This window comes from Argiope bruennichi, chromosome X2 (assembly GCF_947563725.1).
Source record: "Argiope bruennichi chromosome X2, qqArgBrue1.1, whole genome shotgun sequence".
In the NCBI taxonomy this organism is placed as follows: domain Eukaryota; kingdom Metazoa; phylum Arthropoda; class Arachnida; order Araneae; family Araneidae; genus Argiope; species Argiope bruennichi.
The window spans coordinates 6,976,454-6,998,383 of record NC_079163.1 but is presented as its reverse complement, the minus strand read 5'-3'; the positions used below and the strand labels follow the sequence as shown (position 1 = coordinate 6,998,383).

General features: G+C 26.8%; 1 protein-coding gene across 3 annotated transcripts in view; it reads left to right on the top strand.

Annotated features, from left to right (window-relative positions):
- LOC129959979 (orphan steroid hormone receptor 2-like) overlaps positions 1 to 21,698 on the top strand; it is a 165,786-nt gene extending 144,088 nt beyond the window's left edge. For 2 of the 3 annotated variants that reach the window (XM_056072931.1, XM_056072930.1), the window contains 12 exons: positions 166 to 345; positions 910 to 1,049; positions 3,267 to 3,297; positions 9,136 to 9,308; positions 10,930 to 11,002; positions 11,670 to 11,826; positions 12,912 to 13,051; positions 15,243 to 15,380; positions 16,128 to 16,254; positions 16,502 to 16,638; positions 17,015 to 17,060; positions 17,509 to 21,698. In XM_056072931.1, coding sequence (XP_055928906.1) covers positions 166 to 345; positions 910 to 1,049; positions 3,267 to 3,297; positions 9,136 to 9,308; positions 10,930 to 11,002; positions 11,670 to 11,826; positions 12,912 to 13,051; positions 15,243 to 15,380; positions 16,128 to 16,254; positions 16,502 to 16,638; positions 17,015 to 17,060; position 17,509 — 1,343 coding nt within the window. In that variant the 3' untranslated portion in view covers positions 17,510 to 21,698. The remainder of the gene's footprint in view (positions 1 to 165; positions 346 to 909; positions 1,050 to 3,266; positions 3,298 to 9,135; positions 9,309 to 10,929; positions 11,003 to 11,669; positions 11,827 to 12,911; positions 13,052 to 15,242; positions 15,381 to 16,127; positions 16,255 to 16,501; positions 16,639 to 17,014; positions 17,061 to 17,508) is intronic. The other variant, XM_056072934.1, reaches the window with a different exon arrangement.
- Positions 21,699 to 21,930: the final 232 nt, after the last annotated feature.

The following is a 21,930-nucleotide window of genomic DNA, read 5'->3' as shown; positions in this document are numbered from 1 at the left end:
TAATGAGTTTGAGTCATGAGTAGCTGACAAATAATGCCTTTGGCAAAGTAAACTAGCATCCTCTGTAAAACCGATGTGATAATTGTTTACTCATTAATAATATTCACTCATCGCATACGAGAAATTAATCTTTTTGATAATATTTCAAACTGCTTACTTCTACAGGAAGGCATTATGGAGCTGTGAGCTGTGAAGGATGCAAAGGCTTCTTCAAAAGAAGTATCCGCAAACAGCTAGGCTATGCCTGTAGAGGGAATCGTGACTGTGAGGTGACGAAGCATCATCGTAATCGCTGTCAATACTGCCGTCTTCAAAAGTGCCTTACCATGGGCATGCGTGCAGACTGTAAGTTGGCAAATGTATTTCAATCTACTTACCATCTACTACTGCTTACTACATTATATATATATATATATATATATATATATATATATATATATATATATATATATATATATATATATATATATATATATATATATTGTTTCGAGTGATACAATTTTTAATTTATTACTAAAAGAGTTTATGTAACTGCAACCATTATTTTTCATGGTTAGATTTATAAAAGTGATGACAAGATTCCTTATATCTAGTAAGGGTCTTAACCAGTTTAGTAAGAATTTTTTAACAATCTTCTATAATAAAATCATGATACCACTTAAAGAACAGATTATCAAAGTTCAAATGCCTTGTTATCAATATATTATTATTTGATTAAAACACAAGTTTCATTTTGAAGCATGCTTAAAAGTAATGTGTTCTTCACTGGATTTTTCACCAATGAATCCATCTAAATTAGCTTTTCTAATGTTGTATCTGATTAATATAAAATGATTGTTTGTATACCTTGATTCAATTTCTTTCTTTCCAGTCCTAGATATAAAACCTAACTATAAATTCTTTCGACAGCTGTCCAATCTGAAAGGAAGCCAGCTGATTCCAGGGAGAAAACTGTAACCCCACCTATGGCAGCAAGTTCTCAAAGAATTTATGTACGTAAAGATTTTCGATCTCCTCTTGCTGCTTTGCCAACATTCAGCTCTGATAAGGTTTGTCTTCTTCAGTATCCCTCCCCCCAAAACTTCAACAACCGACAAACAATCAAGTTTCTATTTGTTGACTAAATTGAAAAAAAAAAAAAAAAACATTTTTAGGGTAATCAAAAGCCTTTCCATATTCTGCATACTTTTATGGTAGATATATACTTTTTTTGTGGCTATTTTAAAACATATTTTAGTTGTCATATTTTTTATATTTTTATTTCATGCTCTCTTCCAAGAAGTTTTTATTTTTCTTATATGAGTTCTGCATCTAGCCAAATTTCATCTATTTTATAAAATATCAGCATCATGTATAAAAAATAAAATAAGCATTATACACTTTTATTTATTTGAACATTTTTTTACACATAAATGAAAAGCTGTCTTGTGTGAGACTATGTTTTCATGATCCATTATTTCCTGATTTTATTGAGTTTTTTAGAAGTTTATATATACAATATGAAGAAACTAATATAATAAATATATTTGTAGCAAAATTTGTGCTTTTAAAAAACACACACACATTTAAAATAATTTACCATTTTATTTTAACAAACCTTTCTTTTTCTCAACTTGAAAGCTCATAAAAGTTGGTATGACTTATTATTTTTATTTAAATCTTTGAGTTATATTGTCCAATTTAACTCCATGAATTGTGATACTTTTCTTCAATGAATTGCAAAATTTAAATCAACCTGAAAGCGAAAAAAATGTTGTTGTTTTGTTTGGATAATTGTAATTTCTTTTGTCTGAAGTCTTGAATCTGAAGAGCGCATACAGTCCATGGTCTTGTAGCAAAGTTTGAAGTTTCGTAATTCGATAAATTAATAAATTATTAAAACAAGAAGGCTACATTGATTTTTAAAAGGCATTTAATCCCTGACATGAAGCGTTTCAAACAGCTGTTTAGTTAATGAGACATCACAACTAGAAGAAAACGCGAAACCTTCTAAATGAAATGTGATGTATAAAACACTCGACGAGATAAATCCACTTTGGGGGAGGAGAATGCATAAATATTACTTGATGTATCTCATACATACCTTATATTGTTTTGATGTGATATTAGAAAAAATCTGCATATCTTATTCTTAAGATTCTTGATGTAGGTATTTTGATATCGAAAGACTAACGAATTCTGTTTTTATGTAACTTTTTATTTCTGATTAATTTTTTTAAGTTTATGTGCAATTATATTGAAAACAGTAAGCTTTGTACCTGCAATTTTGAATTTGGTATTATTCTGAATTCATGTACCTATGAGTTGGAATGTTCATTAGCAGCTTAAGTTACTTTCTAACTAATTTAATTTGAACAAATGTTTTATAAGGGTAAAAAACCTCGCATCTTTTGGTAAAGACTCTTTCTAAACCAAATGAAACGCTTCTTTTCTTGGATTAAAAATAATAAACAAATCCAAGAAAAGTTTAATGTTTTATATAAATCGTAAAAAATTTCTAGAGACCTTATTAATTCTTTTTATTAAATTTTCAATTCTATCAAAATGCCTGTAAATCTTTATAATAATTGTGCATAGTAAATTTTCATATTAATAGTGTTTCATACTACTTATTATTTTTATTTTTGAGAATTTTCTTACTGTGTCTTAATTATATCTAATTCTTTTAGTATTAATTTGTTCCCATCACACAGTCCATCTTGTTTTAAGATGAGGTTTCAATGCAAATAATTAATTTTACGTAATGAGTTTATGCTGAGTATAAATATGTTAATTGATAAAAATGATTTCTTTTGAAAATATTTTTCAAAGGAATTGCGAATTCAGCGTAACAATTTTAATTTAATTGAATTTTAAATAACTTTCTAGATTTCTTTTTCAAAATTAGAAATTATTTAAAAATAATAAAGTAGTAAGTTTTTGTAAAAGAAATATCTCTGATTTGAAATGTTTAGTAAATATGTTAATTATATATATTTTAAAGTTTGTTATATTATATGTCTCTCTCTCTCTCTCTCTCTCTCTCTCTCTGTGTGTGTGTGTGTGTGTGTGTGTGTGTGTGTGTGTGTGTGTGTGTGTGTGTGTGTGTGTGTGTGTGTGTGTGTGTGTGTGTGTGTGTGTGTGTGTGTGTGTGTGTGTGTGTGTGTGTGTGTGTGTGTGTAAATTACAATGCTTTTAATTCAGATTTCAAAGAGACTTTTAATTTCCTTTGCCTTCTACTGCTTTTTTATGTGTAATGTATATTAAATTTTGGTATTTTTTTACAGGACACCAGGAACGTTAATGTTGGAAAATCAGGTGATTTATTTAATTGCTCTATTTACTTAGAATTTAAATGTAGAATCGTTACTAATATTATTTTGCTAAGAAGTTTTTAAACTATATATTGTTGTTTACGTAACATACATACAATTTCTGACAAACATTTATGAATATTCGTTTTTTGTATACATTCATAGCTATTTGCCCACAACAAAAAGAAAATTAAATTAAGGATCTTATATTTCAGATATTCTAGCAATTGTAATAAAATGTTGTGTATAATTGATAATGAAAATATCGATGCATTTCTTTTGCAATTATTTCTCCTTTTTGCTCCATCTTTTTAAATTCAAATTTAAAATTCTAGCACTCTTTTTTATTTTAAATGCAAATAATGGAGACTTTTCACTTAAAACTCCAAATCAGCAAAGATTATTTAAACTGCTTTATAGATCTGATGAATTTCTTTTACATGTAAACGTAAAGCTAATTCAAAATTTCAAAGAATTTAATCTCCAATGAAATTGCTAAAATTAGATATTTCTGAGAAATGTTAAATCATGCCTTATCCTTTCTGTTAACCAAAATACAGTTACAGAATCTTTTGAGCAAAACAACAGAATACAGAAGAACTTCCATTTTGTAAGATCTGTTAGAAACCTATTTATAATTGGTAATAAATATGTATAAATATTATTTTTAAAAAACAGATATAGTGAAATTTTTCAGTTTTTATTTATTTATTTTAAATTCTGATATATTTTCTATTTTTATCTAAGAACTTTTCATCGCCTTTTATAACTGCATCCGCCTTGGAATTTATATTGAAAAAATCGTAGAAAGTAAAAACTCTTCTGAAAAACCAGAAGAATCCTCACTCAGTTGTCTCACTCACAGTCTTGCAATTCTTCCAAACATTACATTCAGTTAATATTTTTTTAACGACAAGCAAAGCCTAATTTTAAACTTTATACTCTCTCCAGATTGTTTGCAACTTGAGTTGTCAATTTTAATTCGCAGAAAGTTAGCTTTACCCTAAGCAACAAAGTCAAAATTCCCAAATTATCATGGGCGGATTTCTGTGTTGCCCGACTAGTAATAGCGTAACTAAGATAGGGCAGGCAGAGCACTTGCTATGGGCTCAGTTTCTAGGGGAGTACAAAATTAGGAAATCGATTCACTATATTTAAAAGAAAAGAAAATTTCTAAATATATCTTTTCTCCCAAGATTTTATAAAATTAAACGGTTTCAGCGAAACGAAGGAAAATTAAAAGCTTTCAAAGGCCGTAAGCTTCCCTAATTGGGAATAAGGTCTTATTAAAAACTTATGGTTAGTCGCTTGAGGCTTTTTTTTATGTGTTAAACATAATAAACGATACGAGTAATAGCTATACTCTTATAACTATTACTCGTTATTATCTTGGTATGAGATGCAAGAGTAGAGATTTTAAATATATTCAGATTGATGTGAAGATAAATATTTTTGCTATTGCTCGCGAAAGCAACGAGCACTCGACAGCAGCATAACTTAAAATTGTATACATTTCAAAAATTTTCAATTTGAGTATCATATATGTTTCCTAAAAGAGTCTTTCATAAATATCTGGGTAGAAATATTGATTATTGGAAACTGAGTTCCTGAAAATCAAATCATAATAATTAGAAAGTATATTTATGATTGATATAACCGAGACATATATCTCAAGTTAAAATAATAAATGGAAAGTGCTTATAATAAAACTAAATTTCCAGCTTTCTTATTTAAAGAGACAATAGAAGTCAAGGAAAAAACCGCGGCGCCGGGCATTACGAAATGTAAATAAGTCAGAAAAATCACATTTATTTTCTTCAAGCCTCAATTAATCAGAAGAAAAGATGAACATTGTTCTGAATGACTGATCTTTTGGAATTTGTACTAATGTTTTGGAGGCGGAAAAGCAGAAATAATTTTATTAAAAATAAATGGACCTATCATATAAATTATAACAAAAATTCATGACTATGATTTAAGATGATGCAATTATAGTAACTAAACATCAATCGAATGTTTTTACCACATATACATGCACATTCATAAATTTATTTCTTTATTTTTAAATTATGTGAGGAAACGCTTCTGATACTTTTTACAATAGCAGCATCAAGAGCAGGTGGCAAAAAATATTTTAGCTAACTAAAACTTATATATTCTTATCTCAGAGCTTCATTATTTCCACTATATAGGTATAGTGAAAAATCTATGGAAGAATACATTTTATATGTAGCTTATTGTTTTGGTTGTACTAATTTCAAAAGAAACAATTGTTCCTAACCACTAATTAAGTTAGATTCAAATCATATAATTATGTTTCTTTAATTAGAGTCTTTTAGATTTAAATCAGATGCAAACAAAATACAAAGCTAGGATCTGAGGGTCAAATTATAAATCTTTGATAACATACATTATTTGTATATCGTCGCAACAACTTTTTTTAAAGATATTTCAACATTTTTCTTATGCATTTATCACAAGGGTTTTACATGTAAGAATATCAAAGCATATGAAATACATTTAAACATGAAAAAAGTATTTAATTTAAAATTTACAAGTAGTACAGTTTTACATCCATTCTCAGATATTCAATGGTTACATTAAAAAAATAGGACTTTCAAATTATGATAAATAAATATGATATTACAAAACGGACAGAACAACAAATGGACAATCTTATTATGTTTTATTGGAAAAATATGATAAAGCACTTCATAGTGATAATAAGTCCTAATGACATTACTGCAGCTGAATTCGGCTTTTTGGATACATTTTATCAATTATATGATGCAAAACATTTTTTTTTTTTTACTATTATGCTCTCCGAATATCATGAGGCATTGAGGCCTAGTTTGAACAACTATAGTATGCATATAATTTTTGACAATTCAAAATGTACTTTACATTGCATTAGAAACACATTTCTTGGCAATGTACTTCTATCGCATGCATATACGAACAATGGTAGAGTGCATGCAATTTTTATCAATCTATTCATTTCTCAAAATGTATTAGCAACTCGCATCAAGCAAATGTATTAGCATCAGAAATACTCTATTGCAATTGTAATAATGTTTTATGTTTAGATGCATCTGGCTTTCTTACTTTCTTTATTCTTCAAATGTTCAAAAGCGATGATATCTTCTTTCTTTAAAAATACCAAAATACCAACTGTAATATCAAGTCTTTTATACTTTGTTGCATCCGAGACATAGCTATCAATGTGTGCAAAATAAATATCTTAATGTTTCTGGTGAAATAAAGAAAAGTTGCTAATCCTGAGAAAATTGTTATCATTTCATCTCGAAGGTAATTTTTCTTTCAAGTTATTTTTTTGTCCCTGGGTCATCTCTGAAAGAGGAGCCTATTCCCACTGGTTCCCCATATGCCCCCAGATAAGTAGATAATAAGCACTTACTTAAATAATATTATGCACAGACATGGATTCCACACATTCATGAGTTAAATTGATTTCATTGAAAAAATTGAAACATATGCATTTCTCAAAATATTAATATGGAAAAGTAACTTAAAATAGATCATTAACATTTTTATTAAGATAAAAATATGTTGCAATGTGGAACATAATTTACTAGTTTATTAAAAGAGAGATTTCATAGTGAACATTGCTTAAGTGTGTTAAATATCTAAATCTGGCATTGCAAGTTATCGAATTAAGATTTATACTGTATTAAGAAATACTGTCAAATATCTTATCTTGCCCTATAAGTTTTTGAATATTATTGTCAGTCAGTATTTCCCATTAAATACGTATTTAAAATGTGATTTAAATTTAAACTATATTTCCTTTAAAGTCATCGAAATGCTTTTTGAAACAATATAAAAACGTATTATTAGTATTTATGAATTCTCTTTTTAATATTAATTAATAATAATCTTCCATACCTGTCTTACTGCAAGAATTAAACTCAGTCAGTAGTTTTCATTTGCATAGTTAATATGTTCCTTTGAAACAATTGCTACTTTATTATTTATATAAATATATTTATTAAAATAAAAATAAAGTATGCTCAACAAGTTTTATATGAAGTGTGAGTCGAAGAATTATTAAAATATGTACGAATTTCTCGTATGCATTTTCAATAATTAAAAAAATATCAGTTTTTCCTTTACAAATTTTATAGCTCATGGTATTTTTACGTATGTTGTTTATCAAGAAGATGTAAGAAATTTGAGAGTTCTAACATGTTTCTGTTAGTTATTAAATTTATTCGATGAATAATAAAAATAGATTTAAATAGTTCTCTTGTCTTTTTTGTTTTATTAACAGATATTTTAATTCCATGAGCCTTAATGTTTTCAACATAAATCTCTATGAAAAATATTGTAAATATTCATATTTAAGGTGTGGAGCAGGAGATATTATGTGCTCCGGAAAAGAAGTAAGGAAGATGAAGTAAAACAACATTTCTCTCGTTATATACATCAATTCAATTAACTAATATTTCTTGAATAAATCCTTTGTTGAGCAGTAAAATCTACATAAAATGACAAATTTAAGGAGACTTTCATCATGTCCTGATCTTTATGCAAAATGTTATACAATATGTCATAAAGAGTTGTTTTAGATGTTTGCAGTTAAGACTGTAATTACTTATCCACCAAATGACTTCCGAAAAAAAAAAAAGGCGAATTATTTTACATACTGGAAAAATTCCTTGTTATTTCTCATTTCTCTCCTCCAAACCCCCGAATTAAATCTGACAGTTTACCATTTCAAAGAAAAATATCATAATTTCTAAAAGAATCGATATATAGAAGTTCAATGTATGGCCGAAAGTTAATTTGTTGATGATTAAATAATAAATTTAAATCTTGATTTTTTTACAAACTCAATAATGAAATTGCTACATGTGATTTTTTATCATGTAAGATATTTCTAGACATAACAAGAAAAGGGAAACAAGATTATTTTTTTATTCATCATTCCCCAAACTTGCATTTATTACTTGCTAATACTATTACGATCACCTCCTTCCCATCAATTCATAAATAAGCCTTGATGCAAAAATGATATTCAAGAGGATAAATAAAAAAAATACCTTTTTAAAGCAACTTTAACTTGTCCAAACTTTTTTATTGTAACTATAAGAATTATATTTTAGAAAATCCCATATCTTTTTCTTTTTTTTTTGGGGGGGGGGATGGTTTCTAGGAAAGGAAAAGGAATATGCATCAAACCATATGTGTTCATATCGGGGCAACCCCAAAACGAAACCGAAATCAAATGATGAGAATAAAGACTAACATTGAGTGTGTGTGGGGGGGGGGGAGAGAAGATGAGGAATAAAATGTCAGTTGGCCGAGTGGAACCGTGAAAATGCCAGCTAGCTAATATTAAGAGGGAACACCTGTCTTAAATGAGTCACTCATTTATGTTACATTTCACAGCTTTTCAGTATACAGTCCCATCCTGTATCTCTTATACTTAATGAATCTTTTTTGTCTGCTTTCTTCATTTTTTTATTATTATTATTTATTTTTATTGATTATCAATCTCTCAGTGTGAATAAATAACCAAATCCTATTTTTCAAAGTAATTTCAAGGGGCTGCAATTCTGCAGCCCTAATTGATGAGCCACCACTGATTATGCTACTTAGTTTTAGTCTTCTGAATTTCTAATTCGGATCTTAGCAGCAAACTTTTAACAAATATATATTAAGTTTCAATATCATCTTGTGATTTTTATAGCACATTATTGTTTTTCAAAGTGTATATTTTATCTGTTTTTACTACGTAAATATTTTTCCTACTAATTAATGTATAGTTAATATTTAAAATTCTTTGAGTCATTTTAATGAATTTTCACTTTTTTTATAGATTTAAGTACTTTAGCTAACGTAGTAACTTCATTAGTTGCACTGAAGCAAAATCCTGGAGATCAGAGTCACTGCGATGTACCACTAGTCACTGCCAATGGGGAATCCCATAGCAGATTGCTGCCAAAAGACAGCAACAACGTCATATCCAAAGCTTTTGACACAATGGTTAAGGTAACCAGTTTTTTTTATTTTAGGACAAAATAGAAAATTCCAGGAATTTCTTTTTCAAATAATTCATTTTTTAAAGTCAAAATCAGGATTTTTTTTATTTTTCTAAATTTTAAAATATTAGCTTCATTTAAAATGGTACACTTTGTCAATAGAAGCAAAATTAAAATTCCTTATTAAAGTAAATTTATTGGGAAATTTCTGTGTTAAATGTATTGTGGATTTAAAGATTTTTTTAACCTGTTATCTAAAAATTCTGTATTTTATCTGATTTTTCAAAATTTATGTATAATAGAGCAGGATTTGTATTTTTTGCTGTTAATATCAAGCATACAAAACAACATACAAAATATAAAAACAAAATCAACAAAAGTAACAAAATCAAGCATACAAAATATAATTAATATTTGAACGCGTTTTTCATGCACAATACGATTCATTTAAAAATTTTCAAAAATATTTAGACATTTTAAAAATTTTACAGGTTATTCATGCTTTACAGGGTTATTCATGTGAAATTTTAGTTATGAAAAAACATAAAATATTTTTCTTATTGATAAAATTTATAATAAATTTTTGTATCATCCATTGACAAAGATTAATTCTCTGAATCTAATTTTCTGTTTTACAAAACGTATTAAAACTATTTAATCTAAATAATCTCACAAATTTAACAGCTTAACCATAAAAATATTCCAACTTGTCCCTGTTTTGTAACTTTGGTAAACGAAACCGATTGGGCAACTGAAATATTTTATAGGTAAAATTATTTGCCATCTGATAAAATTAAAGCGTTGCTTTTTCTTTTGTAAGAAACTCTTGAAATAATAAGTTATAACAAAATGTGCCTGCATGATTTTAACATAAAATAATTTGAAAAACAAATATTTTTTTATCATATAACTGGCCTGAAATTATTGTTTCATGATAACGTTCGTTAAATAATTAAATAATGGCTCTCAAATATTGTACATGATTACCGGTTATTCTTCACTCCTAAAATAAAGTCTTACTTTTGAAGAACATTGAATATTTAAAATATGAATATTAAAAAACATGAACTGAATATTATTATTATTATTTGAATATTTAAAATATGTGTGAAGAAAATGTATATATTGTTTTCTACTTTCATACAGCTTTGTTTCAAATCAATTCTTTAAAAATGTCATTTTGTATTGTGGCGGATTTCCCACTAGACAAACTAGGCTGCTGCCTAGGACCGCTGGATTCAGAGGCTGACGAAGAGAGTGTGATAATAAGCAGTGGACAGATTTATAGACACTGAGCATCTGCTTAAATAATATTGTATACGAATATGGACACCACGCATTCATGCATAATAATGAATAAAAAGTTTTAGACATGCATATGATAAAGTTCTTAAAATAAAAAAGAAATCATGAGCATTTTCATAATGTTAAAAGTCAGTTGAATTGTGAAAGTTAATTTACCAGTTTATTAAAAGACAGATTTCATAATGTGCATTGTCTGAGGTCACAAAATACTTGAATTCGCCATTGTTTTGGCATTATTAAACTGCATTATTAAAAATTTAAAACCCAATTCATTTCTATTTGCATATATATATATAGCAATAGTTTGAAGTATTTTGGCATTTTAGGTTGCAGGTGGTTGTTCTGATCAGTTGTCTTTACCGTTGGAACCTGAGAATGATTCATTATTTGAATTCGATGGTGAGTTTTTTTCCCTCTGATTGTCATGCTAATTCTTTTCGGCATTGTGATTTAGTTGATAACTTTGAAAAAATTCTCAACATTCTTTTCCGTTTTATTTGTTTGTTTATTTCTTGATATATCATCGTCTTAAGCACTGTCTTTGCCAACTAAAATTTTCTGTTCAATAATGATTTTACTTCCTCTTACTTCTTTCAAATAGTATAATTATTAAAAACCAGAATACCAAAAGTTTATTTTTAATTTGTTCAACTTATTTTTAATTTAACTCAATTTGCTTTTCTAACAGCATTTTATCAGAACATTAAATAATTTTGCTATTCATTATGATGAAAATGAAATGGAATTATCTTTCACAGATTTAATTATCCGGTGTTTTCACAATTCATTTTTTAATCATTTTTGTTTCTTTTTATTTGATGTTTATTACTCTTTACTTTTTAAAAGTGTTCTTTTAGAATTAAATAGTTTTCGAATCGCTTTTTTAAATATTTTTAACTTTGGGCCAAAATCTCTATGTTAAATAAACAAGGGTTTGTGGAACTGTGATAGATGCTATATATAAATATTCCTTAGGAGTGTCATCATTTCTCTATTTTTTCCTACTGTTTTCATTTGTGATTGTTCATTCCCATATTGTTGAATTAATATTTATATCATGTTATAGGTCCATTACTTTTAGACTCTCATGTAGCGTTTCATCTAACGACTCCTAATCCAGGATCATCTTACCTCAACGTCCACTATATATGTGAAAGTGGGTCTAGGCTTTTATTTCTTTCAGTCCATTGGGCCAGATCAATACCTGCTTTCCAGCTACTGCAGTATGTATAACGAATTCAATTATTCATCTCACATTTTAACTGTTTTAAATATCATTTTAACATCTGTTTGAGTATGAAAGATAAATATTTCTTTATCATGCATGACATTAATATAAAATAAATCCAAAAGGCTACGAATTATTATTTCTTTTCATAAAATCTAGATAATTTTGAAGTTTATATTTGCTGAACAATATTAGGTTTTGTGAGACTTGTATTGACTGATTATTTTTAACTTTATTGAATAATATTTTCCATATATTTTATAATAATATAACATAACTGAATAATATAACATAATTGAATAATATTTTCCACATTGAGGGAATTTGTCCAAATTAGCAGATTATGAATGGGTTTGTGTCCTAGAAAAGATGAAGTTCTGCAATCTACATATTTTGTCAATAATTATACTTCGTTTTTTTTATTATTTATTTTTTTATACTTATATATTCTTATAAAACATGCAATATATAGGATAATGTATTTTTCAGACAGTTTAGGATACTATTTGCAATTTTTTACGAAGACTCAAATAGCGCATTTTTTTAAAGTCTTTGTTTTAACTGTATTTTGAATGTTTCATAAATGCTATATCCTTATTCCTACTTTATTATTGCTACTTCATAGAATTTCATTTTCATGAAAGCAATTGCTGCATTTATATGCTCCTTTCTTATTCGAAAATATGTATTTCGTAGAAATCTCAAAAAATTGTAGTTACCTATTCAATGTATTTTCTTTTAATAGTTACTTATCTTTTCCTTAAACATTCCTCTTATTCTTTCGGTGATTATATACCTTTTTTCAATAAGCTTTCATTTACATTCTTCCTATTGGTAAATAAAATTTTCAAGCATATTTGTTCCAAATGTTTTATTCCCCGAATTAATTTTCATTTCATATAATGATGTATTGTAGAAAACATTGGTATATATCTATTAATAAAAATGCAAGACTCATTATCTAGATTATGTGAAATTTCATTTTGTTTTATACAATAATTTATTAAGTATGCTGAGGCTGGATTAATTTTAGTATCTAAAATAAATTTCAATACTGTATAGCTGAAATTGTTCTTTCAGGCCAGAAATACAGGCTACATTAGTTCGGAGTTGCTGGAGCGAGTTATTTACATTAGGTTTGGCCCAATGTTCTCAAGTTATGTCTGTAAAAACTATTTTCTCAGCGATAATCAGTCATTTGCAGTCAAGTGTACAGCAAGGTAAATATAGAATTTGAAATGCAAGCTTTATTTAAATTATCTTATTCTACTTCATTTAATTTTTATTTTTAAATGAGTAAATACTTTTAAAATGAATTTTGTTGTATTCATTTTGCCCTTAGTAGATGTGATATCCGTATCAGTATAATCATTGACATGAGTAATAATTTGAATCAGTATCAGTATTTAGGCAATGCATATTACGATACCTTTTTTTTTAATAAAATGATCAATTTAGTTTCATATTAAAACACATTTTAACTCATTATGCACACTAAAAATTTATATTGGATGATGTTTTATTTTAGAAATTTTGAAAAAATACATGTTTTATTTATTTATTAATTTACTATAATTTATGAATGTGCTGCATCCATGTTTGAATACTATTATATTTAAGCAGACATTTGTTTTATAATTGCAGTAATAGTCAAGAAATCTGATCAGTTATACTTCATAGTGTTAATATTATCCTCATATTTTATGATTCATAGAATTTTTATTTTTTACAGATTATTTATTCGGTAACTATATAATTAATATTGCTTTTAATCGATCTATCTGCGGTTCTAGACAGCCGCTTAGTCGGCTGCTTCTACCACTGATAAGTGTTTTTGAAAAACTAGTTTTGTCCCAAGAATAAATCATACAGTTATACAATATATTCAGAATATTGATAAAGAAAAAAAATGATTTAAGAAAAGACAACCATATTTGTAGAATTCACGACTAAATGAATGAATGATAGGTAGAAAAAAATCAACTAAATAATTTTCTTAAAGTTCTTCAGCAAAATATTTGTAAGCTAAATATGACATTCAAAAGTAAATCTTTTATTGTAATTTCTAAAAAGACAACTAAGTCAACTCATGTTTCTTAATAAAAGGAGATAAAAAAAATACCGCTGGCACAATGCAGACTCCGCACTACTTAAATATATTTGGTGTTGAAAAATCGAATTTTGTTCTTACACTATCAAATCAAGCTAAAACAACCAATTCAATTCCATTTGTTTCTATGGTAGGTTCTTGAGAATTACTTGCTGGTGTACACTTAACTCTTTCTACCCAATTGTCCCTTTATCTGTTTATGAGTTTTTTTTTCTTTGGATAATCGAGAGTAGATGATGCTATAAGGGTTATTCTTCTTGTGAATTTGTTGTGTTGATTTATAAATTAAAATCGGAGATTGTACTTCTTCTAGCTGTCAGAATGTTATGAGCATCTGCTATTATAAACTTTTGTATTCTTCAATTGAAATAGAATGCATAAATCTTGATCTGAGTATTTCAGGATATTCTGAAATGCCTGCTTGTTAAGTGAGGGAAGGAATTACATTACCTGCCACTGTTTACCTTATGACTGCTGTTGTTATAATTTTGATAATTATTGTGGGGGCTCTTTGTGGGATGTTCTCTCCCTTTCATGGACTGGGGGAATCAAAAGCATGCTTTAAAAATGAATTTAGTTGGAGCTGGCATCAGCAGTGTCTGGTTATAGTTGAGACATGCGCAGTTACCCACCGCACATTCGCACTTCCTAAACACTTCTTAGAAATGGTGTTAAAAAAAAGACACTAATCTTATTTATTTATTTCTGCAAACATTTCAACTGTCTAACTCCCAAATTTATTAAGTCCTTACATTATCAGCTCATATTCCAGACGCATTAAAGAAAATATAAAGTACTGGTATTCTTATGCTTTTTCGCTTAGTTTGAAGTTATATTTTTGGTGCTTCTTAGTCCCTCGGGTACGGATTTATTTGAAAAATTTTTCACTACAAATTTAATTTGCTGATTGAGAATTCATTTATTTGAGCTATATAATATCAGATTAATTAGAATTGTAAAGAAATGACCTCTAATAACTTATACAAATCACTTTAAACATGAACAAGAATGTACATTTTAAATTTTTTCCTTGTTTGAATGACGAATTAAACTCGCCATCTGTAACTTAGTCAAAGCAAGTGCATGAAGGAGTCTTAGTCATCAAATGTACCCATGGAGTGCGCATGTATTCTAATAATATTTTAAAAGTAAATTATTCTATTATTAATTATTCTAATAATAATTAATAATAGAATAATTCTATATTATTATTAATTATTCTAATAATATTTAAAAGTAAATTATTTTGATCTTTTTTTATATTGGTTTACAATAAGAAAACAAATATGCTATTCTTTTAGATCGATTATCTGCGTCTCGAGTAAAACAAGTCACTGATCATATATGCAAATTACAAGATTTTGTAAATTCTATGCTTCGATTACAAGTTGATGAACATGAATATGCCTATTTAAAAGCAATTGTTCTTTTCAGTCCAGGTAAGCGCTTAGTGTCCCTAAGTATTTTATTTCAAATATTTATTAGACTTATTATTATTTCAAATTTAAAAGGAAAAATTGAAGTGATCATGTTAGAGATATTTTTAAGCCAAAGAGGTTGAATCGATGTATATCAAAACTATCAAATACTGGAATCCTATTCCATTGGATTTTATCCAGCAATTTAGCTCTTGCGTAAGGCAAATTAATTGCTGAAATTTAGAATTAAATGCTCATATATAATTTCTAGTATTATACAATTGAAGATCATGTCTTAAGAATGTCTAAATGTGCCTTTAAATAACAGCATGAATGTTCTAAAATTTTTATTTTTTATTCTTGATGTTTTTATGTTAATCCTTTTATTGTTATTCATTTATTATGCTTCTGTCTTTTCAAAAATTTCTGAATCCTATTTTCCAATACTTCTCGAAATTGTTTCAAATAATTATAACAAATATTTTTTTAATTGAATAATTAAAATCTGTTGAAAAATTTAGTATAAAGGGGGAAATGCTTGGAAATATGTATAATCTAAACATTAACATTTTTACCAAAAGCATGAACATTTAAAAAAAAGCAGCAATAAAATAAATAAGAAATAAAACTGCCAATTAGTATATTTAATGGATACTGAAATTCACATAGCTTTGAAACATATATTTTATTTCTTGTTTTGTTATAAAGATAAAAATATATTTTTCTTCATTTATTCAGTTATTTAACCTTTCTATTTATTTTTTGTAGATTATCCCTCTCTCCCCAGTGCAAGACAAGTTGAGAAATTTCAGGAAAAAGGGTACCAAGAACTACGTTCTTATATTGGTCAAACATTTCCTGAAAACAACGATCGATTTCCTAAGTTGCTTTTGAGGTAAATAATTTCCGAATAGAATGCTAATTCAAATTTATTTCAAAAGGAATTTATCATATGTACGCATATAATTAGAAATTAGTCTTAGAAATAATTGTATATTAAAGTACTTATAAACTTCTTCGTAAAATTATCTGCTTATTTACATATATATTTTATACGCTCTTACATTTAATATGAAGTGCGTATTCTTTTTGCTGAATGAAATACTACAAAATTGTTTATAATCTGAACTTCTGTCTGGCAGATTACCTGCTCTGCGATCCTTACAACCATCGATCACTGAAGAATTATTTTTCTCTGGCCTCATCGGAAATGTGCAAATTGATAGTATCATTCCCTATATATTAAGTATGGATTCCAGTGAATACACACCAGAAATGGGTATAAGAATTTTTTCTTTTAACCCTTATCAGTAGAATTTTCTTTATTTATAGTAAAATTTTGTACTGCTGTCAGTTATTTTTGAAACATGTCTAGGATAAATTATTGCATTTTTAAATAAATATATATTGTTGAGCTTTTACATATTTTTTTATTTAACTGAAATTTATCTATAATGTAATTATCAAATTATGCTTATTGTTAATTGTTTATTTTCAAAAACTCTCATGGACTCCGAGGATCATTTTAATAATTAAATTGGACATTCTTTTATTCTCTTGCATTTGAAATTCTTTTCTTTCTTTTTTATAATTTGATAAAAAAAAATGTCTCGTACTTAGATACAGTGCTAATTAATTTCATCTTTACTTTTTAGGTTCATCTGTAGGAGGACATACGCCAGGGAGTAATCTTCCACAGTGGTAAGTAAAAAAAAAAAAAAAATCCCCTTGACATTTTCCATTTTAGGTTTTTAATGTTTTTTACTTCTTAAGAAAAACATTGGATAATTTATGATGATTTATGATTTCTAAAATTTTAGACATATTAATTGGACCTTTACTAAATAAATAATTAAGCTTGCCTTAGAGAAAACTGATGTCTTACATGAATAAAAATAAGTTCTTACATTTCAGCTATATAAAATTTAAGTGAAAGAGTAATAGAATAAAAACGCACCCGGAGTTATTTCGGATGGATTGTTATGTTCTGTTATAAAGCTAAACATTTTATAAAGCATTACAGCAAACATTTAAGTTTTGCCTTAAATATTTTCAAAGAACTTTTAAAGCACTAATAATATATGCACTAACAATATACCTTTAAAAATAAATTGTTTTAAAATTTTTTCTCTTTTTCTTTTTTTTACAGATCAGCAAAAGTGACCTTCCCACTAATGTGACATCATATTTAATAACTTTATCTCCTTCATGAATTTATCCTGTACAAAAGTGATTAGTTATACTTGATGCTGCTTCATTGTAGATGTGAAAAAAATTTTTGATGCCCAGTTTTTAAGAAATGATATTTTAGTAAATTGTTGTATGTTTAAACATCATACACTAGGGATGGGATGGGTAACCCTATTCGTGTTATGTGTAGCAATTTGTTAATTGTTAATTATTTTGTACGTTATTTGGAGCTTTTCTTCTTTCCCTACAATTCCCGGTGTAACTTAGATTTATGTTCAAAATTTATGTATGACAGTGTTTATATGTTTTTGAAGTTATCTGCGAAAAAGCAATATTTTGTAGATGTAAATTTTATTGGGTTTTTTTTTGTTTCTTTTTTTTTAAATTTTTGAAAGATTTTTAGATTTTGTTATTAGTTGGTTATCGGCATGGCTCACAATTATTCAAAATTTTTATTTGTGTTTGAGATGTATAATAAGTCATTAACTGGATTTGTATTTATAAAGTGATTTGGGACTTGATATTTATATTTGAATCATCATGTGTATATAGCTTCTTACGTCTTTAGATGTACTTCAGTCAATAACATGGTCAATATTTCGATAAGAGGCGAAAAGGCTGCGTTAAAAGTGAATACTATTGATAACTCGCCTTTCAGAGCTACTACTTTTGAATCATTTAATGTATTTTATGGTTGAAAGCTTACATTTCATCTCTTTGCTGTAGAAGTAAATGAATTTCTTTGTTATTGTGAGTGAAATCATGCTCTTAATATAATGTGTATGTATTTTTGTCAAAAATATGTTTAGGTTATGTATAACATAACCTAGAAGCCACTGGTGCTGCAGTATTCATTGTACAATATTAGATCTGTGATATTGTAATCTGATGTGACGTTGTGATGTTATTCTTAGGATGTATTATTCTATATTTTGTGATTCTTTCATTTAATGTCTGAGAGTATGCTTAATACATGTTAAAGAATTTTAACTCAAAAAAATTGTTTCCTGAAGACTTATTTGTTTGAAATTTGAAAGATGTTTTTTTTTTTTTTTTTTTTTTTTTTTTTACTGATTTATTCTAGTCTTCTAAAGAAATAAAAATTTAAACATTTTCAAAATTTTTGTAATGTGCGATTTTTATTACCTTTATTTGTTGAATAATTTGATTATTAATTGATTTTAATTTAATTATCTATGAATTATACTAAATGTAATCAATTTTAAACATTTTTATTATTTTGCAGTTTTATATACCTGATGGACATATACACTTTTTGGAAATAAAAATGGATCATTTGTTTCAAATACATCATTAATATGTATTACCCTTCATTTATTATATAAAATTCGTTCTGTATATTAGAGAAGACCTTTATTATCCTCTTCCAAATTTATTCCAAATGAAACATATTCATTGAAAGTTGCCATCAATTTTCCTGAGAACTTTAGATGTACTCCTTATTGAAAAGCTGGTTGTAATAAGGATTCTTATGCATATAATTTATCACTCCCTTAGAATAAAAAGCTATGTAAGAAATGTGAGAAGTGTCCTTAATTCCGCAGTATTTTAGAAAAATAAATAATGTTTAAGTTTTGTGTCACACCTTTACTTTTTTTCCAGTATCATGTAGCTTCTTTTTTTAACTCCTATGTTTCTGTAAGATAAAGAAGAGAATCCGCTGTTTGTTTAATTTTTAAAACGCCCATTTTTATCCTTAACATTAAAATGCTTTATATAAATTAATTTCTTTTAAAATGACATTTAAGAACTGATATATATTAGATTTATTATTCTTAATTAATTAAAATCTTGAATAGACAAGAAATTAATTTTAATTTGTTGGCATTTTTACTATCTTAAAATAATGTAAAATAATTGTAGCCTTCCTAACAATAAAGATTTATTGAAAAAAATTTATTTTCATTACATTTTTCACAGATGGATGTTATTTGCAAAATTTGTTTTTCTTATTTCTGTAGTTGCATTTATCTATTTGAAAGAAAATTATGATTTATGATATTTTTATTTCATTTTTAACTATGTCCCCTGAATATTGTAACAGTTTTATTGTCTCCTGATGCACTTTTCAGAATTTTTTTATCGACATTGTAGTTATTAACATTGAACAACAAATTAAAATGTTCTATAATATTTGCATTATGTATCTTTGCTACTGAATGGATTGAGCTTGACATCAATTGAATATGAAACCATTTGTGGTATTTCCGAAATTTTTTCTATACTAGGCATGCATTAATATTAGACCTTTTTTTCATCAGAAAATTGCTCAAACATCTTTTTCATGAAATAATTTCAAGATGCTCCTGAATTTCAGTTTTGTTGAAGTACAAAAGTCATTGCTAGAATATTTCATTTGACAAAATGTATCTATTGTCTTTTTGAATTTTGTTATACTTTTTTTTACGTTACAGATGGTTTATCTTTTGAAGGCTCGATTCTCCCTGAAAGTGTCTTGATATATTTTAGTATGAGTTATTATATAAAGTTTTATGAAGGTGTTCTTTTGAATTTCGTCTGTGATTATGTGTGATAAGAATGGTATCTTTTGTATTTAATTTGTTTTATTTATAAAGAAATGAGAAATGTTTTGTATTCAATTTTATGGGTCTTTTGCTTTAAAAAATTAAAGCCCAAAAATGCTGCTTTTTTTAAAATCTTATTTAATGTCTATCCTTTTATGATCAGAAAAAAATATATCTATCAAAGGATTTGTTACTCGAAGATATATATTACTAAATCATTTTAAAATGTTATAAAGTTAAAACTACTGAAATAATTATTGTGTTATACAATATCTGAAAGCTTAAAATGTTAGTACTGAAGATATGAAATTAACTCAAATTTTTAACTGATCGTTAATTTGATAATTTATTATTTATTAACTTTAAAGTTTTTAAAAATTAATTAGAAAAATTATGGTATAAGTGATTTCCATTATTCATTTCCACTGATATTTAAAATATATAGCAAAAAAAAAAAAAAAATCTGGAATCATAATTCTAAATAAACTCTTTTCAAAATTGTATGCCAGCCTAATATTTCAAAATTTACATTAATTTCATTTTCCCTTTTGATTTTTTCCCCATGACTCTTTTCAGAATAGATAATTTTTTATCACTAATTAACGTCTAATATCAAAAACGTTTAAATGATGTATCGATTGACTTTTACGCTTTACACGTGTCCTTAACTTACCAAGTTTAAATAAATCCATATCATACTTCACTTGCTTTCTATATTTTGTCTTTATTTTGAATGAAAGTCAATAATATTTTGATCTCACTTTTAATAATTTGGAATAATGAATGCTTGAATATTGCATGTATTGTTGAAAAGAAAATGTATGTATTTGATTTCAGTTTTCTTAAGTTTTCTACAAATTTTCCTGTTTTGCTTTTCTCTATTTTTTTGTTACTATTTTTCATTAACTATATTAATATCCTTTCTTAAGTCAGTTTGTCAAACGCATTTATAACCATGCTTTCATGAAAAATTTCAACATGGTAAACTACATTTTGTATATTTAAAACCTGCGCCGTTATTTATATTTTTTGTGAAAAATATATTTTATCTCACAGATGAAAATATGTGCAACTATTAAACCATCACCAATTTCCTTAGTAAATATTTTACCTTGAAATTTAATGCATATAATTATAGGAATCGTGGTTGTTTTTAGTTTTAGTTATGATCTTGCAATATGTTGATCTCATATAAATGTTTACGAGCATTTTAGTAAGATTTTGCGATTGAATAGATATTGATGTAAATTTTCTTAAAATGAGCCTGGAGATGCTGTACTTTAAATATATTTGTTTGGTTACCTAACTCATCCCTGTTGTGTAGTGTTGTATCAAGGCACAAACTTCAGTATTTAGAAGTATCTCAGGTTTTATAAAAACTTTCAAAGAAGGAAAATGCTTTTTAAATTTGCTCCATTGAAAAAAAATATTCAAGCCTTGTCCATTTTTCATTATCAGTTTTTGGTAGTCTATATGAAAGGCTACCTTTATGACTTTTTCATCTGATCCCGGTTGCTGTGTAGTTCAGCAAAAATGGTTGTATACTAGATAATTTATATGATTCATAGCTTTGGAAACCAAGGATTAAATATATTTGAGTGATTTTCTTGTTTGTTTTATGTCTCTCTTATGTCTGTTTTTTCATAACATAATTTTATACAGCGTTTTATTGGATAGTAGGAAGAAAAGGCACAGTGAATTTTATGAATTCCATACACATATGATAAGAAGCATAAAGATTGACGAAGTATACTACAAAGCTTAGAGAAGTTTATTTTCGGATTTTTTTAAAAAAAATTTATAAACGATTTTTTTTTTTGTTCATTAAAGAAGAG